The sequence below is a fragment of the Rhodofomes roseus genome, assembly GCF_022264815.1.
Source record: "Rhodofomes roseus strain CIRM-BRFM 1785 chromosome Unknown C8Q71scaffold_5, whole genome shotgun sequence".
NCBI lineage: Eukaryota > Fungi > Basidiomycota > Agaricomycetes > Polyporales > Fomitopsidaceae > Rhodofomes > Rhodofomes roseus.
The window spans coordinates 1,017,968-1,043,319 of NW_025952961.1; the positions used below are offsets into that span (position 1 = coordinate 1,017,968).

A 25,352-nucleotide genomic window follows, 5' to 3' on the forward strand; every position below is an offset into this window, starting at 1 on the left:
CATGGGACGGAATTGCGAGGTTTGATTGCGTCTTATATAAGAAGCACTTATCGGAAGACACTCGCAGTACACGCATTACACAAGCCACGGCAAAGTTTCATGAATAGACTACTTAGACGGAACGGAGGTATATATGCACTAAGCACAGTGTGTATTCTAGTATCAATATAGTAGCGGTACAGTAGCACATATGCAGTGAAAGTAGTAAGGTACTTCCTGGCTCTCGGTATACCAACCCCGTGTCATCTGCCCAAGTACGAACTACACTATGGCGACTCGGATAGGAGCCAATCATAATCGCCTTCTGCTTGGGCCGACCTTGGTTCGTCACGGTATCGAGCGGAGGACGTGGACCTTCGATACCCGCTGGCCACAGGTGACGAGGCACCCGTCGTCTGGCCGGAACGACTGTCGTCTAGCGTGGTGCGCGACTTCTCTCCCGGGCTGCTCAAGATTTCATGAGTACACAAGTCACCGTTTGAACGGACGTTCGACTCACGTCTTCGCTCGCCTGTCCCGTGCTCTCTGCAGCGGTGGGATACTGGTCTCTTTCGACGCCCGGTCAGTCGGACGCGATATCTTGCTAGCCCTCGGTGTAGGATCCTCGTCGACCATCGACCCGGCCCTGCTTAGATGCGCGTGACCCTTCGCGTCCCAGTGCACCTCTGGGATCGGCTGTGGGACCGAGGGCGGGAGTACTCCGTCCATCTCGAGCTCTCCAAGATCTAAATCGTCTGTCGTCAATCTGGCATGCGAGTCCTCGGGTCGCTTTCTTCTCGGCTTCGGCTTGGGCCTGGAAAGTGGCTTGCTCGTAGAGGGCGCATTATCCGACACGTCCATCTCGATGTCAGAGTTTGCCTGGATGCTGCGCGCTCGAGACTGAGAGCGCGTCATCCGTCTTCCGGCGTCATGTCCATCGTCCACTGCGCTGGCCTCGCAGTCAGTGTGATCCCGACTTTGCATACCCCTTTCCTTGCCCTTCTTCGAGGGTCTGACAGGTCCAACTTCAACGTCGCTCTTCTCACTGTCAGGTTCAGTAGCCGCCGCCTCGGGTTGTTTCGCCCTACGTCTAGGCTTCGGGCGACCGTTCAATGGTTCGACACCCTGCGATGATGTCTGTAGCATCTCTTTCTCCAGACGATCCTCTACGGCGAGCTCGCGCCGCCGAGCTTCTGCACGTCTCATGATGATCCGCTCGCCCTGATCGACCGCGTCCGCGCCCTCGGCTTGGTCGTCCGGGAACATCGCGACGCCGTACTCGGCGCTGTCGCGCAGCGTCTCGATTGCCTCTTCCCGCGTCTGGTACATGTCCTCCATAATTAGGGAGACGACGGCCTCGGGAATGAGGATGAGCTGGATGAAGTCGGTCGAATTCAAGGGGAGGGTGGACTCTGGAGGAAAGGACGCGGGCGGGAACATGTCGTACATCGTCTGGTGGATGATTACGTATCCCAGTTCGCCGTAGCTAGTTGACCTCGATGAGCGATGTACAATGGATAGTATATGAAAGCACTTACTAGCCAGGTTGCGTCTTGCTAAAGTTCGCGAGCTGACCGGCGACGCCGGCTGTCTTCCTCGACCCGCTCTTCCGTACGCTCTTCACGACATCCCGCCAGAAGGTACTGCCCTTCCTTGGCCTGTCCGACCACCTAGCGACATCGTCGTCGCCAGCGTCATCCGCCCTGTGTGCTCCGGGCAGGAAGTCCTCATCGACGTCGTCGATGATCTCCTGCAGCTTCGCCCTGAGCGCCTTTACACGCGGCGCGACACTGTCCCAGTCAATCTTCGTGGGCCAGCCGCGAGCCTGCGCCTTGGGTATCTGATGACTCTCGAACCGGTGGCGCTGGCAAACGCTCACGAACGTGCCTACGGGCGCACGCAAGCCGAGCGCGTTCACAGGGCGGGGGTCGCGCGTGGAGGAACGGCGGGCTGCAGCGATCAGGGACTCGAGATGGGGTGAAGGCGCAGGGGGTAGACGTTCGTCACACCAGGGGCAGAGCGTATTGGGGTCGACGTCTCCTCCGAGCAGTGCTAGATGCGTAGAGATACAGATACTCGTCAGTCAATAGCATAACCATGCATCGTCCTTGACTCTCACCCATGTCGTCTTCGTCGAAGTCAGATCCCTCGTCGCCACGTAAGATCTCAGCCAGTCTGCGAAATGAGAACGGAAGTGAGAATTCTGCCCCGATGTCAACCACAAGCCTGGAGGATACCGTACATCTCGTTAGGATCAGCCTTCCGCTTCTTGCGTGCCCGCCTAGCATCGTCCATTTCGATGTCGCTGTTCCAATCGTCCGGACGCTTCGGGGGTGAGCGACCAATAGTCTCGAGAAGTTGCGTCTGCATCGGAAACGGCCGCAGTGGCCGGTCCTCCTCGATGTCTTCACCAGCGCTACTTTCGGAACACGACATCACCGCGCCCCTATGTACACGAGTCCCTTGCGAAGATGACTTGACTTTCTTGCCCTTGCCCCGAGGTCGGGAGCCACCTTTGTCCGGAGGGGACGAGAGCGGTGAAGGCATCGGGAAGTCATCAATGCGGCTTCCCGTTCTGGATATCTGAGACTTCTGGGAGGACAAGGGTGAGGGCATGGGAAAGTCTTCCGACTCTCCTGCCTTCGAACCCTGCTGAGATGTCTGAGACGAAAGTGGGGGCACCTCAGGGAAGCCCGCGGGTTGCAGTGATTTCGCGCCGCTCTTCTTCTCCCTGGTCTTGCCCTTGTAGACAGGTCGTAGGCCATCCTCGTCTGAGTCGTCCTGCCTCTGTGGACGTAAAGGCGAGAGCTGTTCGATAGGGTTCATCGACTCTCTCTCCCTCCCTTTGCCTTTCGCTCTGGTCCTCTCGCCGGTCTTCCTTCCCGACGTATTCTCGTCTTCGCATCCCGACGCTGGCGAAGGTTTGCGGCGCCTGGCTGGACGCAGAGGTTCTCGACTGCGGGTCTCTTCGTGGTCCGAGTCGATGTCGATGACGTCCTGGGATCTTCGCGGTCTCGTAGAAGCACCCGCTCCCTTGTATGCAGGCCTCGGTCTAGGCCGCTGGGACCCGGAAGGGCGGGGGGTTCTTTGGCCAATGGTATCCACAACTTCGACATCCACAGGATCTGGACGGTGGCCGCGGTTTGCGTTCACTTCATGCAACGGCGGATGTCTACCCCTCGTTCCGGTAGGGGCACCCGACATGCTCACCACAGCGGATTTCGATATTTCTTTCGCTCCGCTGGTCGCAGCATATACTGCTTCTGATATACGTGAAGGGGCCGCTCGCGGTTGCGGAGAAGGAACACGGTACGACTCTGGTGGAGAAACTGGTTTTTCGCCGCGGCCGACTGTAGCTTTCGTGGACGATGTGGAGCCAAGACTAGACTGAGAGGCCGGAAGCGATTCATTATTCGCAGGTTCCCTGTTCTTCTTCTTGAAGTTGGGTAGTTTCTGCTTGGGACGGTAGTTCGGGTGATATGTGTGATGCTGACCTTGCACGATGGCACCGTCTTCTGCATGTGTTTCATGCTTGCCCATGCGAGCACTGCGTTCCGGCGCTCCGCCGCGAGTGCAACGCTTCTGTGAGCCCCGGGTCAGGCAGTTCAATTCGTCGCTATTAGAGGAATCCGAGTCTACGATATCATGCGAGGAGGCCTTGGTAGTGGGTATCCCGTTGCTGCGAGACCCGCCGGGTCCGGGCGGACCCTGCTTCGATTTTGAAGGTCTTCCGAAGTCGCTTTCAATGCCCAAAAAACCTTGGCCGTTAGGGCGCATAGATCTCGCCTTCCGCCGTACGTCGTCGGATGTGTCCGAGTGCAGGTTGGTACCTCTTCTCTGCATTTCGTGTTGGATATTCTCCATGCAGATCTTCGTAGCATGTACAAAGCATTATCAGGATGTCGTACAGAGCACAAAGGTGCAGCAAACTCAAGGCTACTAACCTAGATACCCTTTGTACCTGAGAACTTCCGCCCGTCAAGTGTACCCAGTCGGCGCAGAGGCACTGGATGCGCAGTGAATGAAGCCAAGTAGTCTACGACAGACTGAGCAATGCCGAGATAGGATATGGTGCAGAGCAGGGTAGCGAGGAAAGAACAAATGGCCACAGCTTGCACGGTTGCTTCAAGTTCGAGCCTGGCCAGGCGTCGCGACTTGGAGTGACAAGTCGCGTCAGTCACACTGGCGCGTTACGTAACGTCGGCGATCGTGACGTTGCGACGTGATCGGGCGCGTTGCCACAGTCCCAGGCCACCACTTGGCCACCACCCAATGTCGTCAATACTCTGCTATACTTCCCCCAACCGCGTTCAGAACTAGAATCTGTACGCTGAGATGGACTCTGTGGCCTCGCTAGACTGCGGTGTGCGGCTCACTGCACATCCAGCAAGCATCCTCAAGCTCCCCGCGGAGATCATGCTCGAGATACTGTCTCTGCTCGACGTTTCGGACCTCTTGGAGGTTCGCCAGGTGAGTATATCGTCGCTCTTGGACGTGTATGCATGTCGTGTCTTTCCGAGGTCATTTTGACGGCAAGTATCGCATGTCCCTCTAGGCTATAGACGTCGAGCAAGCCACATCTGGAGGCACATGCAATGCTCGGTTGTCCGGTTAGACAGCGCCTGCATACGTGCCCGTTCTCAGTTGGAGCTTACTGGCATCACAGACGTGCATGGTCATCTGTCGACTATCCCAGGACAGGTCCGTTTGGCTCAGGATGCTTTTGAACCGACGATCGCAAGTACCGATACCCCCTCCATATGACGGTGATCCAATCAAGTCAACCCACACCATGAGCCCCGAAGCCTTGGAGCGACTTGTTCTCTCGATATATTACACTGAGCACTCTTGGCTACTCCCTCGCGCTCCCCCAATCCTTCTTGGCCTCCCAGATCAGCCGACCAATGTCCACATCTCCGAACAAGGCGGGAACGCTGCTCTCCTCATGGACGTACTGGCCGACCGTTGGTTGCTAGTCGTATACGTTGAGGGGCTGGTACGCATCTGGGATCTTTACGTTCAGGGCACCACTCCCGCCTCGACCTATCGAAGAGCGGGCCTTCTGCCACAGATAGATTGCTGCTTTAGCTTGCAGTTGTCTATCGATTCCCCGCTGTCGTCTGCATGTGCGTCGATGAATGAGGAAGGCACCGCAATACTTATTACCCCCGTTTCGTATGGTAATCTGCTCTGGGGATAAATGACTACTTCGTTGACATCGGACCCTCTCAGACAAAGCACATTCACAGTGCTTGGTGTGCAACTACCCTCAAGTGCGGGCATACATGTCACCAGACAGCTCGACATAATAGCCGACATGACTCACGTGTGGAGGTTACCCAGCCCTACACTCATGGTTCGTGCAATCCACCCGGCCTCCAGACTGGCATTCTTCTCCTACTCGGATACGCTCGTGCTCCTCCAATGGGACTGCGGGAAGGTATGGCAGCTACGCACGATTGACCAGGTCGTTGACGAAGAAATCGTGAGTTGCTCTCCGCAACTGAGGGTGTCGGTGCTCACACGGGGTATCTCCCTACAGTGGACCGGCATCACTGATGCGAAGTTCGTCTCTCCACGTCACATACTCTGCGTGAAGACCCACGATGTAGAGCTGCTAACATTGCCCAGCACATTCGCGCCACAACCCGGGCTACCTAAATGCAGCGTCTTCGACACGGATATGCCCTGCGAGCACATCCCTATCAGGGCTTCACCTCACTTCTTCGGTCTGACATTTCGAGGCGTCTCCATGTCAGAGGCACAAATCACTCCAGGCGGCCGCCACGCCGAGACTCGTGTCCGGATCTCCTTCCTCGCGTACGACATTCTGCGAGGGCTCTTCCATTACCGCGTCTCAGTGCTCCTCCCACCAACCGCCGCCACCGATGGCATCATGCACGATGAGCCGCCGCCACACATGAGCGTGCGCCTCCTCGCCGTGCACCGCTTAGCACAGCTGTACGCGACCACCGGCGAGGCCGCCACGAATGTGCCCCGCTCGAGGAGCGGCTTCACGCCTGGCTCGCGCGGCTTCGTGTCGGCGTGCTTCATGGGGCGGACGGGCAAACGCGGTGTCTGGATCGAGCGCAGGCGGGGAAGCATGCAGAGAAATGTCATCGCGTTCAGCACTGCGCTCGATGCACTGGGTGAAGAGGACGCTGCCGATGATGGGCTCGAAAACACGCCTGGCGGACGTACCGGGGGGCAATCGGATAGCGAGACGGATCAGCAAGACTGGACGCTGCATAGCGAGGCGAGACCGATCGACGGACGGGTGATATACGAGGTGAACTCATATGATCTGCGAGGTATGTTACCTGTTACACACGAGTGGGCGACATCGCTAACGTGACGGCACAGACGATATAACGCGATGCGCTTTCGCTGAAGCCATGGGTACGGTCATACTTGGCAACCGGAAGGGGGATCTTAAGTTGCTCTGAGTGACAATACGTTTTCATATCGCTCGCTCTATGGCGGCCGATATTATACCTTGATTAGCAGACTTTGATCATTCTCCTGACGAGCGTTAGAGCATGGGAGAAACAGCAGACTCTGGAAGACAGCAATACAGTGTGGATTTCTAATGCACAAGGAGTTTTACAAAGCAGGATACAAACTAGCTTAGACTTCAGACACGAGAGCCATACACGTCCTTCGCCTCGACACCACCCTGGCCCTTGCGGATGTTGGCTTGCGCCCACCTAGCAAGAAAAGAGCCGTCAGCCGTGCTCAAGAGAACCATGCAAACGAGGACTCACTTTTTGATGCGGATCGACTCGATCTGGATGAAGCCAGTCGTGTCCGTGGGCTCGAACCCACCGAGCTCGTCCATGGACGACTCCTTCTCGTCGTAGAGACCCTGAGCAGCAGAAAGTCAGCTAGATGCACCAGATCATTGGGCACGCAACGCACCTCGTGAGACGAACGGCCCTCAACAACGACGTTGCCTTTGTACAGCTTGAGCCGCACAAGGCCATTGACGGTGCGCTGGCTAGCCGGGATGGAGGCAATGACGAACTCGCGCTCGGGCGTGAACCAGTGTCCGTTGTAGAGGATCCGGCTCAGCTCGATCGTCGTGAACTGGTCCCGGAGCGCGCGGACATTACGGTCGAGCGTGAGGCCCTCGATGTCCATGTGCGCGACGCGCAGGATCGTCGCCGCGGGGGACTCGTAACAGCCGCGGGACTTGACGCCGATGAAACGGTTCTCGACGATGTCGATGCGGCCGACGCCGTGCTTGCGCGCGAGGGCGTTGAGCGCGAGGAAGACCTCGACCGGGTCGGTATACTCCTTGTTCTGCTCGGGCACGGTCACCTTCACGGGCAACCCGCGCTCAAACTGGATGGAGATGCGCTCGGGCGTGTTGGGCGCCTGCTCCAGCGCGGTCGTCAGCTTCCACATATCCACGGGCGGCGTCGTGTCCGGGTCCTCGAGGATGCCCGCCTCGTAAGAGATATGGAAGAGGTTCTCGTCTGTCGACCAGGGCTTCGCCGCGGTCTGCTGGACAGGGATCTGCTTCTCGGCCGCGTAGGCGAGGAGGGCTTGACGACCTGCGAAGCGGTGGTAGAATTCTTGAGAGGACGAAGTGTTAGCATCATACATGGTTGTGAATTCTCTCGCTAGGTACGTACCAGGGATACGCCATGGGGCGATCACCTTGATGTCGGGCTTCAGGCCGTAGAATGCGAGCTCGAAACGGACCTGGTCGTTACCCTTGCCCGTGCACCCGTGAGAGACGTAGCTACGTCGGGCGTGAGTTTATGTGGTCCTCCAGGGGTTAATATATAACTTACTCGCAACCCTCCCTGTCGGCAACAGCCATCATGCCACGCGCGATGACAGGCCTGGCAAGCGATGTGCCTAGCAGGTATACATTCTGCGTGACTTCCGTGTGAGCTCGCAACAAATCCGGGTACATAATTCTACATACCTCGTAGATGCAGTTCGCCTGGACGGCAGGGTATATGAGCTCCGTTACGAACTCTCTTTTGAGATCCTGCATGATAAGAGTAAGCATTGCTCAAGACGGGTGTTTAGGAACAATTGATGTAACATCCAGATACAGATCCAGTACCAGCGCGACAAACGAAGTCTACGGTTGTAACCTCTGCTGTATCGGCACACTCGGTGCAAAACTCAGTCTGGGATGCTGAGTTCTTGTTGCTGGCTGTCGTATAAATTGTGTACACGGCGAGCAGTGATAGAACAATCCGAAAGTGACGCTGTCTGCAGAATTATACACACCTCAAGGAAGAACTTCTTCGCACCAACGGCCAGGGCCTTCTTGCGCGCGGCTTCAAAGTCCTGTATGGAGTGTCAGACAATCACATTGGTCAAAGTCCAACCGAACTGACCTCTTCCTGGCCGACATCCGCCATAAACGCGTAGACTTCATACCCCTGCTCGATCAACCAAGCAAGAATACACGAGGTATCTTGTAGCAGTGTCCAAAAGTCAGTCACGCGCCCGATGCGCAGGACATAGCGCATGACTCACCGAGACCGCCAGAGTAGGCCAGCAAGACGCGTCCTTGAGAAGCAGACATGGTGGATGGCTGGTGGAGAGTGTAAGGAGAGGTGCTGCCGTTAAATTCGATCTGCAAAATGACTCGGATGTGGATGGGTTCTCCCAGATCCTGTCTAGATCGTCCCGGACCGGACACAGATAAGATAAGATTGGGCGCTCCGAACAACCTGAGACCGTCGTGTGGCCTTCTCACTAGGCCCGCTCAGACTGAACGGGTAAGGGTACGGGTACGGGCAAGGGCAACGTCACGGGACGTACCCGGGCGGCTCAGCCACGGCTGCCACGGCAGCCACCGCGCTAGGGTTAGCGGCGGGTGGCTGCTAACCCTAGCCTTTTTCTCGCGGGCTTCTAAGCATGGCAATAATTGTGGTCTCGAGTCTCACAATAATTTACTTACATCACGGCCTTTCGGTGGCACTAGAAGTCCGGTCGCACACTTGTACATGATATTGACTTCTATCTACTGTAGTGATTGCCCTACAGACCAATGTCAGCCTGCCGAAACACTGCCAAAATAAGACTTGCCTAAATCGGGTAAATGTAACCGTAAAAAGGAACCACTCCCCTCGCAGAGACTGAGATAATTACTGGGTATGTTATTGTTTATGTCGGATTTCAGACGCTCTGACTCGCTATCCACACCGTCTGTATTCTCTGGTTTGTACGTATGCCTTAAATGAAAGGGATAACTGAGAGGTAGGTTACAAAGGCTAGGGTTAGCAGCCACCCGCCGCTAACCCTAGCGCGGTGGCTGCGTGGCAGCCGTGGCTGAGCCGCCCGGGTACGTCCCGTGACGTTGCCCTTGCCCGTACCCGTACCCTTACCCGTTCAGTCTGAGCGGCCCTACTGTCAGGGTTCCACATGCACCATACCGTACATCAACACGACACTAGTCAAGGACACTCTGTCACAAAAAGAAAGACGTGAATGGTCCGCGGGCACTCGTATTGTCTTGATCGCATTGAATGTCCCTCCGTTCTCGGAGTCATAGTGACTCGTGACGACGTGTGGCAGCCTGCGATTATCATCAATACGGTATGCAACCGTCACTTACTCGTGGACGGACCTCGCCACCCGAGAGTGACTGAACGGGGCCTGATGCAAGCCTGATGGTATGTACTGTATAACGCCTCAGGTTCGATCCACAGCAACTTCCGAAGTCCTGTGTGTTGCGACTGACCCTTATTTTCGCAAGGTTCGCGTACCGCCGCCATGGCGCTCAAACTTACGAAGCACAACATCGGTTGTTTGATAAGTTGCCTACGATTCAAACGGTGACAGAGACAACTACTGATTCGGTATGTACCACCATGCTTCTTAGCCCCGGTAGGATTCCAACGGTGATCCGCAACGTCAAGACCGAGGTGCCTGTCGCTCCTCCGGCGTCCCGCATAGTCCCTCGTATGAACAGCATACTACTTACTCAGGGCCCCAGCGAAAGTCCGATGTCAGCTTGCGATCTCAGTTGAGAATGGTCGGCGAGTCACGTCTGCGAAGTTCAGTCATCAACAAGTCCCAACCCCACTTCAGTCAAAACGAACTACTCATACAATTCATACGAGCGGCGCCCGCGACTCGGGGCAGGGATGGCGTTGCGACGGATGCGGACTTCGCAGTCACGGTCAATCCTTCTTTCCGTTATGATAGAGGATGACCCAACTGACGGTGAGCGAGGCTGGACCTACTTGAAGCCAACTTGATGCAATCACAACACTCGTCCCGGTAGCTACGGCTCCGCCTAGAGGAGCTATGGCCCCGCTTCGGATATCCGGCCGTTGAGTCTTGTGTTCTCTGCACCGGGGGCTCAGAGACTCGCCGCGTTTATTCGGAAGGACTCTGTCCGTGCCCATGCCACTGCCATCACTGAGGCTGTGACGTTGATGAGGGTGCATAGTGCCCGAGCAGGCGCGTGGATCTGAGAGTGGCCATTCTACCATCGGTTGAACATGCTTAGTACAGAGTGGACAGTAAACAGCAATCTAGATGGACGATGCCGGGTCTGCCGATCGCTGTGGGCGTCCGTGCACGACATCAACCGTGCTCTTCCCCGGCCGGCTGGCCGAGAGACCACGTCAGAGCTCTGTGCCCGCTATCTGTCCATCAGTACCAATCAGGACGAAGATGACTAACTTCATCCAGTCACCTCCAGCGTTCCCCAGATTTGCTCGCCCTATATAACCAGCTGCACCGTCTCTCCCAGATCTCTCCCCTTCCCAGCACCCACCCGTCGCCCAGCAGACTACATCAACACCACATCCTCGACGATCAAGATGAGCGAAGGTCTTTGCCAGCACTGTGTCAGCGGTAAGTCCCCCAGGCTGTCCGTCCAAGCCTCGCCGCACTGCGCCTGGCTTGCAGGATTCTAAACTGGCTCTCGAACCTCCAGGCGTCCGCCACGAGGGCACACCCGAAGGTGAGCAGATCGCTATCTCAGATGCGGTCACGAAACGTGTATACCAAACATTGTTTGATCTGCAGGCAAGATCGAGAAGATCGGCGGGGCCGAAGCCTATATTGCGACGCCCTCCGGCGACTACGACAAGACGAAGGTCGTTATCATCGCCACGGATGTCTTCGGTATCCCGCTCAACAACAACAAGGTGCGTTCCTACGCTCGTTACACACATGGGCCTACTGACGTCGATTCTCCGCCGGCCAGCTCCTCGCGGACACCTTCGCGCAAAACGGCTACAGGACCGTCGTCCCCGAATACCTTAACAACGACCCCGTACCCGAGGACGCATTCGACGCGCCGGGCAAGTTCGACGTCGGTGCCTGGTTTGGCAGGCAAGGCCCTAGCGTTTGGAAGCCCGTCATTGACAGCGTCGTCGCGGCGCTCAAGGCGGAGGGCGTGACGCGCATCGGCGTCACCGGCTACTGCTACGGCGCCCCGCCCGCGCTCTACCTCGCGTACAACAACATCAGCGCCGCCACTGTCCTCGCGCACCCGTCTCTGCTCAAGCCCGAGGACCTCGAGGTAGAGATCCACGGGTATATGCGCTTGTACCGGGAAGCTGACTAGTGTCCCTCAGAAATACCGTGATGAGTCCAAGGTGCCGATCCTCATCAACAGCTGCGAGACCGACTCGCAGTTCCCACCGGACTTCCAGGCCAAGGCGGACGAGATCTTCAAGGGCTTTGCGCCCGGCTACGAGAGGCTGTACTGGGAGGGATGCACGCACGGCTTTGCTGTCCGTGGTGACATCGTGAGTGCTCTTCGTTTGCGTGCATATATGCGCGATACCTAACTGACATGCAACAGAGTGACCCGAAGATCAAGGCCGGCAAGGAGGGTGCCTTCGAGGCCACCGTCAAGTTCTTCAAGAAGCACCTGTAAACCGATAGCCGTCTTCTCTGATCGCGCGAAGTGTGTTCACACGAAGAGGGTATCGTGCAGCCTGGCGTCAAGAATAACTCGCGTGGGAATCCATGCTCAGAGTGAAGGCGGATATTTATCCTTCTTACCCAAGAGTCCCGCTGCGTCATTCGCGGGTTCAACCCCGTAGGTATACCTCTTGTATCATACTGTTCGAATACCAGTGTATCCAAGCGAAGGCTGGGAAGGAGGGCGCCTTTGAGGCCACGGTCAGGTTCTTCGGAAAACACCCGTAGTAGTTGCATGAGGCTGGACGAGGTGGCTTTAGCGCACAGAGGTCGCACTAACACGACAAAGTGCTCACATTCCCACACGACGCGAAGGGGTGAACTATGTAGTCTGTGTTGACATATCTCGTCCCAAGAGGTACATATAGAGACCCTATTCTCATTCTTCACTCAGCTCTAAACCTGAAAGCACCACCGCTGCAAGGCCCACATTGTATCGACACTACTTCTTCTGGGTACCAGGCCGTCCTTTGAAGACCCAATTGAACTGGACAGGCAACTGGATTTCGACGCCCAGTTGCTCGGCGAACGTCCAGACGGTCTGATGGTCCTTAAGGAATTGTCTGGCGACGAAGACCGCGTCGAGATTCAGGTCGTCTAGGACGTGCTGCGCGACGTGACCCGTGCTGATGGTTCCGATAGTGCCGACGAGCACTTTGTCTCCAACCGCTTTCTTCACGGCGACGGCTAGGTCCGCCTGGTACGCCGGTTTGGTGATATTCACGCCGATCTTCTGCGCAAGATGCAATCCACCCGATGTAACGTCGATGAAGTCTACGCCGTGCTCCGCTAGAAGCTTGGCAAGATCAACAGCGTCTTCAAGGCGCCAGGACGGCTCGTCAGGGAAAGCTTCTTCGAGCCAGTCGGTGGCGCTCAGTCTAGGCAAAAGGGGCCGCTCGGTCAACGAACGTGTCATGCGTATTTGTGGTATCGGCGTGGACTTACCGGAAGAACAACGGCATTTCTTCTGGTATGACAGCACGCACAGCGTCAACAACCTCCAGAGTGAACCGCATGCGGTTCTCGAAGCTCCCGCCGTACCGATCGGTGCGCTTGTTCGGGATCGAGCTGAGAAACTGGTGCGGCAAGAAGCCATGACCACCATGTATCTGCATAGTGTCCACGCCCGCCTTCACAGCACGAGCTGCGGCGTCCGCGAAGCCCTTCGCGGCATGCGCGATGCCCGCGACATCGAGTTCGCGGGGAACGGGCCAGTCGGGCGCATCACTGTACGGGATGGCGGACGGAGCGACGAGCTCGTCCGGTCACCCACCCGCGGCCTCCGTGGCGACGTGCATGCCGAGCCAGATGGGGACGACGGAGCCCTTCCGCCCGGCATGCCCGAGTTGGATACCGATTTTCTGGTTCTGCGAATGCGCGAACTCGACGAGTGCACGAAGTGGCGAGATGTGGGCGTCGTCCCGGAGGCCGGTGTCGTTTGGGCGGAGGCGACCTTCGGGTAGGACAGCGGTGTCCTCAAGAAATGCGATGCCCGGCCCGTAGATGAGTGCACCTCCGGCTGTTAGAGAGACGTGAGTGGGGTTCATTGATTGGCGCTAGTAGAGGTACTTACGAAGTGCGGTGTCAGCGAACCGTTATTGGCGGAAGTCTGGGACATGGGCGAAATCTACGGTGTCGTGAGGCCCACAAAACACGTCTAGATGAACGAAGGGAAACACACAAGAATGCGGTTGTGCAACTCAAGCCCACGGACTTTGAGGGGTTGGAAGAGCTTCGGGATAGGCTTCCCATCTGGCTGAGGGTTGAGGCCTGAGGCCGCTGCACAGCTTCATCTGAAGTTCAATCTTCACTTGGCTCGCATGCCCGTTGGTGTGTGTCATCCTCAGGCTGACGAAGATCTCTCACCGACAGTCCAGGAACAACCAGAGTCAAATACCACAGACATGCCGGCTGTGAGACCTTGTGCGACCAGCGTCGGTTGACTCGACAAAAGTTGGCAGGTGTACGCACCATGTCCACAGATGCCCATTGCATCTTGCTATTTGACCCCTTCGAGGTGACAGAGCCCACATAGGAGCTGACGTATCGGCAGATGCACTGATGCTTGCAGTAGAATCTGAGGTGCGGCTCCGAGTCGGGACCGCATACTAACTCGCCTGGCCAAAGACAGTATAGCTTATGTTCATTGTTCATCAACAAATACCTCCAGAGTTTGACACTTAGCCGACGCCAGATGAGCAAGCTACAGATGGAGGCTTACAGAGTTGCCATGATAGCGCAGTAATATGCAGCACAGCGCGTCGCGGGGACGTTGTGGGGGTTGGGAACGTTTTGGTCAGTCGGACGCGGTCCTGCGCGCTAAGGACTGAGACGGAGACAACGGTAAATCCAAGATTGACAGATCAGCGCGCTTTGGAAAACTCACAGAGTTTGCGGGATGTGTTGCAGGTCGCATTGCGTGGCGAGGCGTTTGGCGTACGCTACGGAGTGCATCCGGCCCAGCGTAAGGTCACATCATCGTATGCCTACGATGTTGGGGAAATCGCGTCCTTCTATGGAAGCGGTGAGCACTAGAATCCCAAGCTATCAAATTGGTGGTAAGAGTTGGACTTGGGATAAGGGTCACGATGACCATGGTCCTGGTCCACGACTCGGAGGAGTTCAATGAGGCTCTCTAAGAGCTCAAGCGCTCACACCTAAATCTTGCCTAAATCAGGCAAATCCCGCCACAACGACCTCTCTCACGTGATCTAGATCGCGACCACCCGGCGCTTGTCCGGCGCTGCGCGCGCCGCGCATCTCATTGTCCGACTCAGAGACTTATTGGATAGTATAGTAACTCGAGCCGTTACGCGTGGTGGACGACCGCTCCCTGCTACTATCAACATCCTCGTCATGGACCAGGTACGCTGCACTTGTGCTGCGACGCCTTGCGCTCTCTAACGCGCTCCAAGGAATCTTTCCGGAAGCTCCTGCAAACACCCAAACCGTCGGGCACCCCGACTGCACCGACGGCAAGAGGATCACTGCTCGCTGCCGCCAGTAAGGCTAAGAGGTTTGTCCCAACAGAGTTTCGAACTTTTGTCTCATGCTGATTGAAGCCCGCCAGCAAGACGGTAGCCTCGTCGCAGCCCGCGTTCAAACCACGGACCGTCAAGAAGAAAGCGCAGGCGGACCAAGCATACCGCGACCGTGCGTCGGAGCGTCGGCAGGGCGTCGGTAACGACTACGCCCAAGTAGAGGCTCTCGCAGAGGACTTCGAGAAACGCACGGCTGAGAATGCCGATCGCGCGGCAGTGAGTACCTTCGCATCGTCTGCGCGCGGGTACAGGACGCTCATTTGTACAGGTAGAAGAGCAACGGCGGTACCTCGGCGGGGACAGCGACCACACCGTGCTGGTCAAGGGCCTCGACTTCGCTCTGCTGGAACAGAACAGGGCTCGTCTGGCCGCGTCGTCTGGGGCGGTCGATGATGAATCGTTGGAGCAGGTCTTCCGAGAGGTCGCAGCCACCGCCCCGCGCAAACGCACGCGCGAGGAGATCGTGCAGGAGCTGAAGGCGAAGCGGGCTAAGACGTCATCGGGGCCGGAGGACACTGACGCGGGCGGGGACGAGAAGCCGACGGCGGCGGGCCCTGCACTTAAGGAGGCGAAGAAGGCGGGGAAGTTCAGACCCATAGGTTTCAAGCCCATTGGAGGTGGCTCGGAGAAGACGAAGAAGAAGAAACTGAAGGCGAAAATAGAGGGCCAGGAAGGCGAGCCTGCGCGGAAGAAGAAAGTCAAGTCAGACGTGTCTGCCGGGCGACCACCACCTGAACTGACGCCTACCGCCAAGGCGGGGCCTTCTACCGTTATTGAACCTCCTGCGCCTCTACCCAAGGCGGCGCCACCACCGGAGCCCGAGCCTGTGGATGAAGACTTCGACATCTTCGCAGGCGTAGGGGAATACACGGGTGTCGACCTGGGCGACGACGACGAAAGCGAGCACGAGCACTCAGGCAGAGAACGTGAGGAAGGTGAAGCGGAGGAAACTCCGCCGCCGCCGAAGGCGCGCTGGGTCGCAGTGGACGAGGAACAACCGGGGAATCGCGCAAGTCCGAGCCCGCCGAAGGCTGGGCCTCCTGAGGCTAGTCCGCCCGCAAATACACAGCACACGCCAGTGGCTGCAGCAGTGTCAGATCACGAAGAGGGTGAGGAGGAGGAGGAGCGGCCTATGCGGCTGCAGCCCCTTGCTTCCTCTGCAATACCTTCCATCAGGGACCTGCTCGACATGGATGCCTCATCGGGTAAAAGGAAGCGCGGAGGGAAGAAGGGCAAGAAGAAGGACAACAATGCAGAAACGGAAGGCGGCGTGGACAAGAACAAGATCGACAGAGATTATAAGCGGTGAGTGGTCCTGCCTGTAACTTCGCATCCTGAAAACTGATTCGATCTTGCCTGTGGTAGACTCAAGGCGTACACGGACAAGAAGGGTACCGGCTCTTAGCTGATCTATAATCCTTGACGGGTACATTCGCCCTACACACATGATCTTTGCGACATACACCAATATCAGTATCTGCATATGGGTTCATTCACGTCGCATAGAAAGGTACCAGTCTGTCCGAAGCCGTAGCTTGTTCCCATTGTCTTACCTGGTTGGATGTATTACTGCTTTCAGTCTTCTACGCAGCCAGAATGATCGCGAGCACGCTGCGTGCACCGACGAAATGCACTTGCAGAACCAAGTAATTATATAGCAAGCCTGCTGTAATTCTTCGGATGTGCGAAGCCAACCGATCGTATCGGAAGATGCTTGAGTTCACAGTCAGGCCGATTGTCATGAGTGAAAACAAAGCATCCCGAGAGGACCAGCAGCGACATCATGCGCGACGGGTCGCACGGAGGTCGCCAGGCTCGAGTTGACTCAAGAACCATGACTCACGACGAGCAGCCAACACCTCTAGCACAGCCAGCATCTTCGTACACCATCGCCTCCGAGTCCAAGTCAGCGGGTGGGCGGGAACGGATATAGCTGATGGCAAGGCTAGCGCTACGAAGCCGAGGAGCTTTGCAGAATGCCGGCGCGCTGGGCGAAGGTTGTGAAGGAAAGTCTCGGATCCTGCTCTTCCGCAGATCTGTGCATGCAAGGAGGCGACATGGTTACCATGCACGTCAAAGTAGGGGGATGGATGGACATACCGGCGCTTCATCTCACTCCGCCATGTAACCTCCCTCAGCTCAGGTGTCCGGATTGCAGACCCTACGATACCGAGTATCAGCGCAGCGATTGCTTCAAACACAATCTGTCGCGTCTTCTCTGTGAGTGTTCGATGTGTAACTAAGCTAGAGACGTACGTCTTGGGGCAAGGACCCTTCTGGTCGTCCAAGAGCTTTGAGATAGGACAAGTCTGCGAAGCGTCGCAATTTAGCCCGGGGATGTGCGGGACGCGGATAATGAGCAGTTGGATTGGCGACACTCACGTTCGTACGTGGAATATGCGGCTGTGAACCCGAGTCAGACCGTTCGAGCTAGTGGTGCGATTGCAGCGTATCTGGACTCACCATGGAGGATGGCGAGGGTCGCCACGTAAAGCATGATGTCTCCGAGCATGGCGTCGTCAAAAGGAGGTAAGTCGTCGAATTCGTCAGACTCGGGCCTTCTGGCTAAGTAGGCTGACAGAGGGCGGTGGTCGGGACGGGGGACGATGACCAGGCGGCTGTTACGCGACGGGACAGGGCGGGACTGTCCGGCACGTGATCATGGTGCGGCGGGCGCCCCATGCTTGGGCCATCGGTGACGGTGCAGCGAGAGGGGTGGCACATCCGACCTCCGCACATCCGAGTCCCTACTTATACCCCGCCCCTGCACTCGGCCCACCGCTCTGTCTTCAAGACTCTTCCCGTTCCTTACCATCTCTGCGGTACATCTCTGCGCAACCACCCCAGCACCGCCATGGCGTCGACCCAGACCCGGTGCGCTTCCTTCTCCACACATTACATCGTCGCAGCAACTCACCCCGGCTCCCTCTGGACAGCCTTGCTCCCCCAGAGAAGGCGGCGTTGAACGGTCATGCCGCGACACCTGACGTAGTCGGAGCCCTCCAGCGCAACCAGAGCATGGACTTCCAGACATTGGAGGGCACCGTCCATGTCTCGAAACCATTCCGCTCCCGCCAGACCAAGAAGCTTCGCACGATGATCACCTTCACCCCCCGCAAATCCCACTTTGACACGACGAACGAGCGTTCGGGGACAAACGAGTTCCGAGTACGTCGTACGAGCATCCTACCTTGAGCGCCGCTGATCGCGATCGTCGCGTGCAGGGGTTCTTCACCCTCTTCTGGATATCTATGTTTGTCTTCGTGGTGAGGTCCTACATCCTCAGCTATGAGGAGCACGGTTATGCCTTGGAGGGCGCGTTCTTCTCCATGTTCTCCCGTGACGCCGTCACCCTTGCAATATCCGACGCTGTCCTCGTGCTGAGCACTGGCCTCTGTGTCCCCTTCGTGAAGGCAGTAGTGAAGGGCTGGATTCGCTACTACTGGGTTGGTGTCGTCATTCAACACCTATGGCAAACCTCTGTGCTCTTCCTTGCCATCCAGTGGACCTTCAACCGTGGCTGGCCATGGGTGCAGTCAGGCTTCCTCACCCTACACTCCTTGGTTCTCGTTATGAAGATGCATTCCTACGTCACCACGAACGGGCAGCTGCAATGGGTGCACAAGCGTTCCGAGAAGATACATTCGCAACTCCGGCGACTGGTCGCGGAGGAAGGTGGCTGGGATGCCGCCGTTGAAACCGCGTACGCGAACAAGGCGAAGCAAGAGGCAGCACAGGAGGAGATCGAGAGGCGTGCCGATGGGATCACAAATGGCACACCTCTGACGCCAGAAGGCTCCTCGTCTTCCTACGTCGACGAGAAGGTCGCTGTCGCGCTGCGCAAGCGGCTCACGGCCTCCGGTCATTCTGACGTCGTCGGCTCGGCACCACTACCCCCAGCCCTCTCGACAGCCTCGTCTGATTTCCCGCCAGATCGTCCCACACAAGTGAACACAACCGGGACACGCCTCATGCCCCCGTCCGCCACCACGCCCGCATCCTATCCGCCCACGCAATCCCAAATTCTCGCACACCATCCGAATTCGCAGATCGCCGATCTCGCACGCGAGCATGCGGAACTCGAGGAGGAACTCACGAGCCCAGGGCCGCAGCGCATCCGCTGGCCCGAGAACGTCACATACAAAAACTTCGTGACGTACATGATGATTCCTACGCTGGTGTACGAGCTCGAGTACCCGAGGACAGACAGGTTGGTCGGCCCATCATCTGTTGAATCCCGGCTGGTTCTTAGCAATACTCCAGGATTCGCCCGCTCTATGTCTTCGAGAAGACGGTTGCAACGTTCGGAACGTTCGCTCTGCTCTACACTGTCACCGAGAGCTTCATACTCCCGCATCTGCCCACGCCCGGAACGCCAGTGTGGCGCACCTTCCTGGACCTCACCTTGCCTTTCATAGTCGCGCTCCTGCTGCTCTTCTATCTCATCTTCGGTGCGTGCGATACGTTAGCTCGCGGCCCACGCGCGCTCACTGCCCGTTCGCAGAGTGCATTTGCAATGGCTTCGCTGAGCTCTCCTAGTGAGTTCGCTTTCCTAACACCGTAGGTGCGCCCGCTAACGCCTGTCGCAGTTTTGCCGACCGCCGTTTCTACGACGACTGGTGGAACTCCACGTCCTGGGACGAGTTCTCGCGCAAGTGGAACCGCCCCGTACACACCTTCCTCCTGCGGCACGTGTACGCCTCGGCGATGACGAGCCTCGGGCTGGGCAAGAACGGCGCGATGCTGTTCACGTTCCTCCTCAGTGCGTCGGCGCATGAGCTCGTCATGCTCATCGTCACGCAGAAGTTGCGGATGTACCTCTTCATCCTTCAGGTGTGTGTCGTCTGGCAGGCGTGGTAGGGGAATACATTGGCTGACGGGTTGACTTGGTGCAGCTGTCGCAGATTCCGCTGATCGCTATCGGGCGACTGCCGGCTATCAAGCGCAACAAGCTCGCCGGGAACGTCGTCTTTTGGATTGGCCTCTTCGTCGGGCTGCCCCTCCTTTGCGTCGCATACGTGGCATATTGAATAGTGACCCGCCACACATCCACAACCTATAGACGCTCTCGCAGGTTCCGTACACACTAGTCACCGTCCCAACTTAGATACAAGCTATCATACACGACGGCTACGACCCTTCACGCTTTATTGGGGGTTTGGTGATCTAAAAGGAGGTTGTTCGTTGCTACATTACACCAGCCCCTATAATGAGGCTCATCTCACGGCGCACTTATTGCTGTAGAGTACTACATGGCTCGCGTATACCTATTTATATATTGTGCTTTATCTCATTAGACGACGCGATTCATTGTAATGGGGATAAGTTATCGCGAATGTAGCTCAGGCTAGAGGGGACCTCGCTGCTCCAGTGCTGGCTCAAATCCGCTCAGCATGAAAGCCGATGACATAACTTAGTACGCGGCGTTGTTGGTACTATGACGGGAGATTCGCTGGTGAGTTTCTACGCCTCTGACTATGACTGAATCTTTTGTCATAGGCGAGCTTACAATCCAACGGGAAGCAGGTGTACTCCGCCCCGGGCTAGGCTTCAAGCTTCAAGTTCTAACGTCCCATGTCCGACACTGGTCCGACACAGTGTTTGCGTCTGTGGAGGAACCGTTGTCGTTCCTAGATCTAGTCGACGCGATGGAACAGCCTGAGATGAATTTAAAAGCAGAAACGACTCAGACTTGGTCGGAATCAATTCTGGCCATGCACAAAGTACGATACACGCCTCGCTTCTACTCTACCGGGTCACCGCGCCCTCTTTCCAGTGGCAGATCTGACCCATTGCCACCGGCGCCTCGTGCGTGTATGCCGGGTAGCACTGAAGTACTGATCGTTGGACACCGTGATGCAGAGTCTCTTCCCGAAGGGCGACTGGACGGCCCACGAGCCGCTCGTTACCGATCCACGGTTCTTGCCCGTGTTGAGCCCTAATTCGAGCGCGGCCACGCACATATCCGCGACCTGGGTCTGCGTGTGCTGTGCGACCTTGGTTTTCTGGGGGGGAGAAGTACCGGATAGGTCAGTCCGAGTGGGCGTCAACCTCGGAGAGGACAAAGCGACTCACCTTTTTTGACAGGAAAATTTCAGCGAAAAACGTCTCCGTGTTGATCATGATATGCGCAAGAGTGGCCATGTTATTTGTGTGCGAGAACCAAGTCGACGTGAGGTGCCGGCCAGAGTGCGGATGCTTGTCGATTACACAACAGATCACGCAACGGGTGAGCCAACACATAACGAGGCACATGCAAAAGGTGCTTACCCTTGATTTACGAACCCATCCGAGAAAATCGTGCTGGGACAGCAGAGATTTCGCACTTACTACTGCTGAGTCGCAACGACGGACATAGGACGTATGCACTGGCAGGAACCAAACAGCTGTAACCGCTTTCTGGCCCCCGTGTCTCCTCTGCCTTCCAAGGTTCTAGGACTGGCCCTCGTCATATGCCGCATCGGTCGTCACTGTCAGACTGCAACTTCGGAACGAAAGCAACCGAAGCCAACAATCACCTAATCCACCGCATTCAATCGTTACAGGAAGTTGTTGGTGGTCACACCTCAGGCCCGCGCTCCCCGTGCTACCTCGCAATGGATTTGAGAGAAGACAGCCTTCGGACGTCGTGCGATCCATCTACAACAGCCGCAGCTGTTGATCTGAAGATGCCGCTCAAGATGTCTGCAGTGGGGCTGTGCGACGCAAGGACGTACATAAGTAATGTCTTCAGGAGGTCATAGCTTCTCTGCGCCGCAAAACTGTCCGAACGCACCTCTCACTGCTACGACCATTCTGCCTTGCTTGATTTCCACAGAAAGTGAGACGCTGTATTGAGTTCACGTATGATCAGTTTTCTGACGCGCTCTGTTCAGCCAAACTTACCCACTATCTACCAACATGTCTTCAGCCAGCCCACAGCCCCTGACTCCCGAGGGCAGCGTAGAGGCGTTCTACGTTCATGTGCCGTATGTGCTCACCTTCGGCAAAGACAGCGTCGATATCTGGCGGGCAGGCGGCCCGCACGGGCGCCTCGAGCATATCGCGACCCTCGCCCAGTTCGTACTCGCTCCGCCGTCTCGCCTTGACCCCGTCTTCGACACCGACCGCAACCTCATCATCATCGCCGATGGCGCTCAAGGCGATGGCTTACCTTCCCTCGTCGTCTTCAGCCTCGTCGATGGCCAGCTCATCCGTAAGCTCGAGTTGTACGGCATCCTGCATGAGGAGGGCCTCCCGTACGCCGACGGCAAGATCCTGGTCGCCATTGAAGAAGACAAGGAACGCTTCCCACCCCATGGCCTTACCAAGGTGTTGCTCTGCGACGTCGTGGGGGACGGCGGTGTCCTCGGCAGTGTCAACCTTCCCGCACGCCTCCAGGCTCGCGAGGAGCTGCGACTGAACACGAACGGAGGCGTGCTGTTGCCCGTCCACGTCCGGCCGAACGGCGATATCGTCGCGACGTCCTCCGAGGCATGGGGCGAGAAGATGGAGGTCCTGTTCTGGCGCGGGGCGGACGTTTCGAAGTCCCCTGAGCCAGCCGCGAGCTTTACGCTCGATTGTGGAGTCGAGGACGGCGATACGATCTACCCGATCTGCAGTGAACCTCTGGACGAGAAGACGCGCTTGCTCGCCGTCTACGAGGCGTTCGGTAGCGTGCTCCAGATGGGGTGCGCCTGCCAGACGTCGATCTTCGCCATTGACGCGGAGACCATGACCATCCGGTGGCACGCGAATCCCATCGGAGGCTGGGTGCACACCATTCGGTACGTTGCTGCGCTGGACGTCATCGTCGCCTTCGGACGGCATCAACATGACGACGACCAGAAGCGCGACAGGTTCCAGTACGTAGTTGTCCTCGACGCCACGACTGGCAGCCAGCGGCGGATGGAGACGATCAACTACAGCGTGCAGCGCAGTGAAGTGATATACAGCGGCCTCAGTCGGATTGCAGATGACTTCGTAGTCGTCGTTGTTTTCGACGACGGGTCAACGTGCGCTGTCGACTTGAGGCATTTCCTCGAACATGGCTTCCTGAGGGAAGGACAGCGATTGGTGGTTTCCAGGTCGCCGCTGGGAGAAGGGTCCGATGTCAAGGAAGCAGCCGTGTCTGGGCAGACGGTGATCGCGTCCGTTGTCGATGGTAGCGGGTCTCGTAGCTTGTATTTCAGTCTCCCGTAGAGATCCAGGAGAACGGCTAAGATGACATAGGATGTGCTGCGTTGTTGTCCTTGAATCTTGATTGATACAATTGTGTGTACTGCTGTATACTTCATGACTTGGATCAAATTCGTTGGATGTCGACTAGTCAAATCGGAGCACTGCGTGAGCACAACGCAAGCAGTACCTTACATAGCACACGTCGCGTCGACTCCCAACCGAGTCCTAATAGATGGTACCAAAGGGCGGATGAATCCGAATAGACGTCCACGTCGACGCAGGAGGCTCAACTTGCCTGAATATGCTTGCGTTATGTTCGTGGGCAACGACTTCGAATTCTTGCCGGCGCGCAATCCGTAGATCGCGTGCTGTGTGGCTAAATGGATCCCCTCCCCCCTCCATCCACAGGCTGCCACCACCGAACCGATTTGGAGCGCTCATAGTGTTGCCCAAGAGAAAGAGAAGTCGGGGCAAACTCGTCGAACCCAACCGCAACCGAGAATACATGTCCAGAAGGACACTTGCCTTTGTGGTCAGTATGGTACATTGAACAACCATTACATATTCAAAATCCTCAAAGTCTCCAATAGGTCCACCGACAAATTGTACATTGTGCACAGCAGCACTGTCACTGCCGGGCTCGCTGACCGCCATGTCCGCTCCAAGGCCTTCCTCCCCTCCATCCATGTCCACGTCCACGACCTCGTCGTCAGCCTGTTCTTGTTCAGGCTCCAAGAAGTCCAAGCATCCCCTCCAGCACCCTCGCCACCGCACAGGGACTGCTGCCCCGGCGCACTCCGCCTACAAATCAGCCCCCGCGATCTCGCGCTCCCACGTAAAGCGCTCCTCCGCATGCCTTCCGAACACCGGGACGCGTCCGTTCACTCCCGGAGCGACCGCCGCCCAGAGACGATACTCGAGGCGTTCTACGCTCTGCCCTTATCAGGAAAGGAATGCGCCGTCCTGCATACTCTCCGCGCGTGCCTCCCCAAGAAAGCACGGCCCGCGTCCCCGAGTGGTCCCTACGCTGATCGCCCCGCGAACCAGGACGACGTAGAAGAGCCCCCGACGGGCATCGGCATGTGCCCGTCGCCTGTGCACCGCACGCCCGACGGGGGCTGGGTATGGCGGTGCGCTGGGCGAGAGCAAGGGGCGGAAACAGAACTCTCTGAGGGGAAGGATATCGAAGTGGACTCTGGTCGGTGATACGCACGTCCGGGTAGGTTCTGAGGTAGGCCCGGTACGCGTGCGCTGTGATTGTACCGGCGGCTGTGGGATGTTTGGATCCTCGTCTGGTGGGGGCGGTTGGATCCATGTGTTGTTCGTGACCTGCAAACGGATTGGCTGCATGCCGAGTATCTCGGACGGAAGCCAGCTGAGCCTGTTGAAAGGGTGTTGAGCTCATAAAGGTTCGTGAACTGCGTGATTTGGAACGGCATCACCGATATCCAATCCGAACCCAATAACACGAAATGATATTCACAAAGCTGGGCTGTGCCAGTGTGATGCAGTGAGACAGGCACAACGTACGAAGGGCAAAAACAGTGAGTCCTGTCAGCTAGGACAGTTCGAGAGGTAGGGACTTGATTTTGTTGCCAGAGAGGAAGAGCTTGAGCACGCACTTGTTCCCGGATGTCGATCTCGGAAGCATCGCGGATGTCGCCGTCCGCACGAGCGCAGTGCTGCCTGCCTTGTGGAGTGCCTTCCGTGGTATGTCGTCATCAAAGAGCGCGGCGGCTCGAGACGATGAGACGGGAACGGTGGCTGAACGCATGAAGGGTCTATGTGTAAGAACAGCGGTGGGGGCCACCTCTTGAGGAGTGTGTGCTGAGGGAAGGACGAAGAGTCCCGCAAAGTCGGAGATGGCTGAGCGGCATACGGCATACCATGACGCCCATCGCTACAACTTCAACATCCAGACTTCATCAATACCATGCCCATCGAACATAAAGTTCAAAGCACATACGTATTTCACCTCGATATTTTCGAGACGTCAAGGCTCTGAGACCTGCCTCGGTTATGCACATCAATAGTTCGAAGCTCCAATGCGTTGTTTCAGGGATGCAAGCTGCGCACCTGAATCATAATAACAATTGGTCTCTCCTGAGTCGGAGGATGCGGCTCCCAAGTGCGTACGTACACCAGGCCGCAATCCGCTGGCAGGTGTTACACGACACGGAGCGTGGTTCCTATGAGCCATCACAGAGCATCATAGTAGGAAGATTCATACTAGTAACCGATCTGGCCGAACTCGCA

General features: G+C 57.0%; 11 protein-coding genes across 11 annotated transcripts; 5 read left to right on the forward strand and 6 right to left on the reverse strand.

Moving 5' to 3' along the window:
• Positions 1 to 8: 8 nt before the first annotated feature.
• C8Q71DRAFT_474625 (RTC4-like domain-containing protein) lies at positions 9 to 4,153 on the reverse strand. The gene is made up of 6 exons (XM_047918776.1): positions 3,924 to 4,153; positions 2,222 to 3,849; positions 2,099 to 2,154; positions 1,518 to 2,031; positions 500 to 1,465; positions 9 to 444 (listed from the first exon to the last, which is right to left on the reverse strand). Exons 2-6 carry the CDS (start codon positions 3,841 to 3,843, stop codon positions 267 to 269), a joined length of 3,336 nt encoding a protein of 1,111 aa, XP_047781688.1. The 5' UTR covers positions 3,844 to 3,849; positions 3,924 to 4,153; the 3' UTR covers positions 9 to 266.
• A 78-nt stretch (positions 4,154 to 4,231) lies between these two features.
• C8Q71DRAFT_745555 (uncharacterized protein) lies at positions 4,232 to 6,542 on the forward strand. The gene is made up of 5 exons (XM_047923010.1): positions 4,232 to 4,449; positions 4,646 to 5,154; positions 5,212 to 5,464; positions 5,522 to 6,290; positions 6,343 to 6,542. Exons 1-5 carry the CDS (start codon positions 4,315 to 4,317, stop codon positions 6,423 to 6,425), a joined length of 1,749 nt encoding a protein of 582 aa, XP_047781689.1. The 5' UTR covers positions 4,232 to 4,314; the 3' UTR covers positions 6,426 to 6,542.
• Positions 6,543 to 8,755, reverse strand: C8Q71DRAFT_745557 (argininosuccinate synthetase). The gene is made up of 9 exons (XM_047923011.1): positions 8,482 to 8,755; positions 8,340 to 8,419; positions 8,230 to 8,289; positions 7,916 to 7,981; positions 7,779 to 7,861; positions 7,617 to 7,726; positions 6,898 to 7,556; positions 6,744 to 6,844; positions 6,543 to 6,686 (listed from the first exon to the last, which is right to left on the reverse strand). Exons 1-9 carry the CDS (start codon positions 8,528 to 8,530, stop codon positions 6,614 to 6,616), a joined length of 1,281 nt encoding a protein of 426 aa, XP_047781690.1. The 5' UTR covers positions 8,531 to 8,755; the 3' UTR covers positions 6,543 to 6,613.
• A 1,771-nt stretch (positions 8,756 to 10,526) lies between these two features.
• On the forward strand, positions 10,527 to 12,186 carry C8Q71DRAFT_474709 (alpha/beta-hydrolase). The gene is made up of 6 exons (XM_047918777.1): positions 10,527 to 10,815; positions 10,898 to 10,924; positions 10,990 to 11,111; positions 11,171 to 11,488; positions 11,544 to 11,717; positions 11,774 to 12,186. The coding sequence occupies exons 1-6, from the start codon at positions 10,782 to 10,784 to the stop codon at positions 11,846 to 11,848; spliced, it is 750 nt and encodes a 249-aa protein (XP_047781691.1). The 5' UTR covers positions 10,527 to 10,781; the 3' UTR covers positions 11,849 to 12,186.
• Positions 12,187 to 12,337: 151 nt separating this feature from the next.
• On the reverse strand, positions 12,338 to 13,513 carry C8Q71DRAFT_855338 (uncharacterized protein; the record flags this gene model as incomplete). The annotated part of the gene is made up of 4 exons (XM_047927164.1): positions 12,338 to 12,773; positions 12,841 to 13,122; positions 13,165 to 13,414; positions 13,465 to 13,513. The coding sequence occupies 4 exons, from the start codon at positions 13,511 to 13,513 to the stop codon at positions 12,338 to 12,340; spliced, it is 1,017 nt and encodes a 338-aa protein (XP_047781692.1).
• A 1,137-nt stretch (positions 13,514 to 14,650) lies between these two features.
• C8Q71DRAFT_475057 (RED-like protein N-terminal region-domain-containing protein) lies at positions 14,651 to 16,432 on the forward strand. The gene is made up of 5 exons (XM_047918779.1): positions 14,651 to 14,760; positions 14,811 to 14,911; positions 14,966 to 15,152; positions 15,205 to 16,241; positions 16,309 to 16,432. Exons 1-5 carry the CDS (start codon positions 14,752 to 14,754, stop codon positions 16,343 to 16,345), a joined length of 1,371 nt encoding a protein of 456 aa, XP_047781693.1. The 5' UTR covers positions 14,651 to 14,751; the 3' UTR covers positions 16,346 to 16,432.
• Positions 16,433 to 16,564: 132 nt separating this feature from the next.
• Positions 16,565 to 17,652, reverse strand: C8Q71DRAFT_745595 (magnesium transporter). Its single transcript, XM_047923013.1, has 5 exons — positions 17,400 to 17,652; positions 17,319 to 17,339; positions 17,193 to 17,245; positions 17,037 to 17,140; positions 16,565 to 16,972 (listed from the first exon to the last, which is right to left on the reverse strand). Exons 1-5 carry the CDS (start codon positions 17,446 to 17,448, stop codon positions 16,888 to 16,890), a joined length of 312 nt encoding a protein of 103 aa, XP_047781694.1. The 5' UTR covers positions 17,449 to 17,652; the 3' UTR covers positions 16,565 to 16,887.
• Positions 17,653 to 20,294, forward strand: C8Q71DRAFT_745599 (MBOAT-domain-containing protein). Its single transcript, XM_047923014.1, has 6 exons — positions 17,653 to 18,104; positions 18,161 to 19,146; positions 19,200 to 19,387; positions 19,441 to 19,474; positions 19,526 to 19,769; positions 19,832 to 20,294. The coding sequence occupies exons 1-6, from the start codon at positions 17,955 to 17,957 to the stop codon at positions 19,964 to 19,966; spliced, it is 1,737 nt and encodes a 578-aa protein (XP_047781695.1). The 5' UTR covers positions 17,653 to 17,954; the 3' UTR covers positions 19,967 to 20,294.
• A 398-nt stretch (positions 20,295 to 20,692) lies between these two features.
• C8Q71DRAFT_855342 (uncharacterized protein) lies at positions 20,693 to 21,080 on the reverse strand (the record flags this gene model as incomplete). The annotated part of the gene is made up of 2 exons (XM_047927165.1): positions 20,693 to 20,941; positions 21,012 to 21,080. The coding sequence occupies 2 exons, from the start codon at positions 21,078 to 21,080 to the stop codon at positions 20,693 to 20,695; spliced, it is 318 nt and encodes a 105-aa protein (XP_047781696.1).
• Positions 21,081 to 22,232: 1,152 nt separating this feature from the next.
• Positions 22,233 to 23,374, forward strand: C8Q71DRAFT_745610 (uncharacterized protein). The gene is made up of 2 exons (XM_047923015.1): positions 22,233 to 23,279; positions 23,336 to 23,374. The coding sequence occupies exon 1, from the start codon at positions 22,425 to 22,427 to the stop codon at positions 23,115 to 23,117; it is 693 nt and encodes a 230-aa protein (XP_047781697.1). The 5' UTR covers positions 22,233 to 22,424; the 3' UTR covers positions 23,118 to 23,279; positions 23,336 to 23,374.
• Positions 23,375 to 24,034: 660 nt separating this feature from the next.
• C8Q71DRAFT_475207 (uncharacterized protein) lies at positions 24,035 to 25,315 on the reverse strand. The gene is made up of 4 exons (XM_047918782.1): positions 25,063 to 25,315; positions 24,719 to 25,002; positions 24,556 to 24,654; positions 24,035 to 24,477 (listed from the first exon to the last, which is right to left on the reverse strand). Exons 2-4 carry the CDS (start codon positions 24,978 to 24,980, stop codon positions 24,119 to 24,121), a joined length of 720 nt encoding a protein of 239 aa, XP_047781698.1. The 5' UTR covers positions 24,981 to 25,002; positions 25,063 to 25,315; the 3' UTR covers positions 24,035 to 24,118.
• Positions 25,316 to 25,352: the final 37 nt, after the last annotated feature.

Excerpts from the sequence above, each read along its gene's own strand:
- C8Q71DRAFT_475207 (XM_047918782.1), bottom strand. The coding sequence starts at position 24,980 with ATGCCGTATGCCGCTCAGCCATCTCCGACTTTGCGGGACTCTTCGTCC. Across the intron at positions 24,655-24,718 it reads AGATCGACATCCGGGAACAA|CTGACAGGACTCACTGTTTT; the intron begins GTGCGTGCTCAA and ends GAACTGTCCTAG. Across the intron at positions 24,478-24,555 it reads ATATCATTTCGTGTTATTGG|GCTCAGCTGGCTTCCGTCCG; the intron begins GTTCGGATTGGA and ends CCCTTTCAACAG.
- C8Q71DRAFT_475057 (XM_047918779.1), top strand. Across the intron at positions 15,153-15,204 it reads AGAATGCCGATCGCGCGGCA|GTAGAAGAGCAACGGCGGTA; the intron begins GTGAGTACCTTC and ends TCATTTGTACAG. Across the intron at positions 16,242-16,308 it reads ATCGACAGAGATTATAAGCG|GCGTACACGGACAAGAAGGG; the intron begins GTGAGTGGTCCT and ends GGTAGACTCAAG.
- C8Q71DRAFT_745555 (XM_047923010.1), top strand. The coding sequence starts at position 4,315 with ATGGACTCTGTGGCCTCGCTAGACTGCGGTGTGCGGCTCACTGCACAT. Across the intron at positions 4,450-4,645 it reads ACCTCTTGGAGGTTCGCCAG|ACGTGCATGGTCATCTGTCG; the intron begins GTGAGTATATCG and ends CTGGCATCACAG. Across the intron at positions 5,465-5,521 it reads AGGTCGTTGACGAAGAAATC|TGGACCGGCATCACTGATGC; the intron begins GTGAGTTGCTCT and ends ATCTCCCTACAG.
- C8Q71DRAFT_745595 (XM_047923013.1), bottom strand. The coding sequence starts at position 17,448 with ATGCTCGGAGACATCATGCTTTACGTGGCGACCCTCGCCATCCTCCAT. Across the intron at positions 17,246-17,318 it reads CGCATATTCCACGTACGAAC|ACTTGTCCTATCTCAAAGCT; the intron begins GTGAGTGTCGCC and ends GACGCTTCGCAG. Across the intron at positions 17,141-17,192 it reads AAGGGTCCTTGCCCCAAGAC|ATTGTGTTTGAAGCAATCGC; the intron begins GTACGTCTCTAG and ends AAGACGCGACAG.
- C8Q71DRAFT_474625 (XM_047918776.1), bottom strand. The coding sequence starts at position 3,843 with ATGGAGAATATCCAACACGAAATGCAGAGAAGAGGTACCAACCTGCAC. Across the intron at positions 2,155-2,221 it reads AAGGCTGATCCTAACGAGAT|ACTGGCTGAGATCTTACGTG; the intron begins GTACGGTATCCT and ends CTCATTTCGCAG. Across the intron at positions 445-499 it reads CGGGACAGGCGAGCGAAGAC|CCCGGGAGAGAAGTCGCGCA; the intron begins GTGAGTCGAACG and ends AATCTTGAGCAG.
- C8Q71DRAFT_745557 (XM_047923011.1), bottom strand. The coding sequence starts at position 8,530 with ATGTCTGCTTCTCAAGGACGCGTCTTGCTGGCCTACTCTGGCGGTCTC. Across the intron at positions 8,420-8,481 it reads GGCCTACTCTGGCGGTCTCG|ATACCTCGTGTATTCTTGCT; the intron begins GTGAGTCATGCG and ends CACTGCTACAAG. Across the intron at positions 6,687-6,743 it reads GAGTCGATCCGCATCAAAAA|GTGGGCGCAAGCCAACATCC; the intron begins GTGAGTCCTCGT and ends TTTTCTTGCTAG.
- C8Q71DRAFT_745610 (XM_047923015.1), top strand. The coding sequence starts at position 22,425 with ATGGAGGTCCTGTTCTGGCGCGGGGCGGACGTTTCGAAGTCCCCTGAG.
- C8Q71DRAFT_474709 (XM_047918777.1), top strand. The coding sequence starts at position 10,782 with ATGAGCGAAGGTCTTTGCCAGCACTGTGTCAGCG. Across the intron at positions 11,112-11,170 it reads TCCCGCTCAACAACAACAAG|CTCCTCGCGGACACCTTCGC; the intron begins GTGCGTTCCTAC and ends TCCGCCGGCCAG. Across the intron at positions 11,718-11,773 it reads TTGCTGTCCGTGGTGACATC|AGTGACCCGAAGATCAAGGC; the intron begins GTGAGTGCTCTT and ends GACATGCAACAG.
- C8Q71DRAFT_745599 (XM_047923014.1), top strand. The coding sequence starts at position 17,955 with ATGGACTTCCAGACATTGGAGGGCACCGTCCATGTCTCGAAACCATTC. Across the intron at positions 19,388-19,440 it reads GCTCTTCTATCTCATCTTCG|AGTGCATTTGCAATGGCTTC; the intron begins GTGCGTGCGATA and ends GCCCGTTCGCAG. Across the intron at positions 19,770-19,831 it reads TGTACCTCTTCATCCTTCAG|CTGTCGCAGATTCCGCTGAT; the intron begins GTGTGTGTCGTC and ends GACTTGGTGCAG.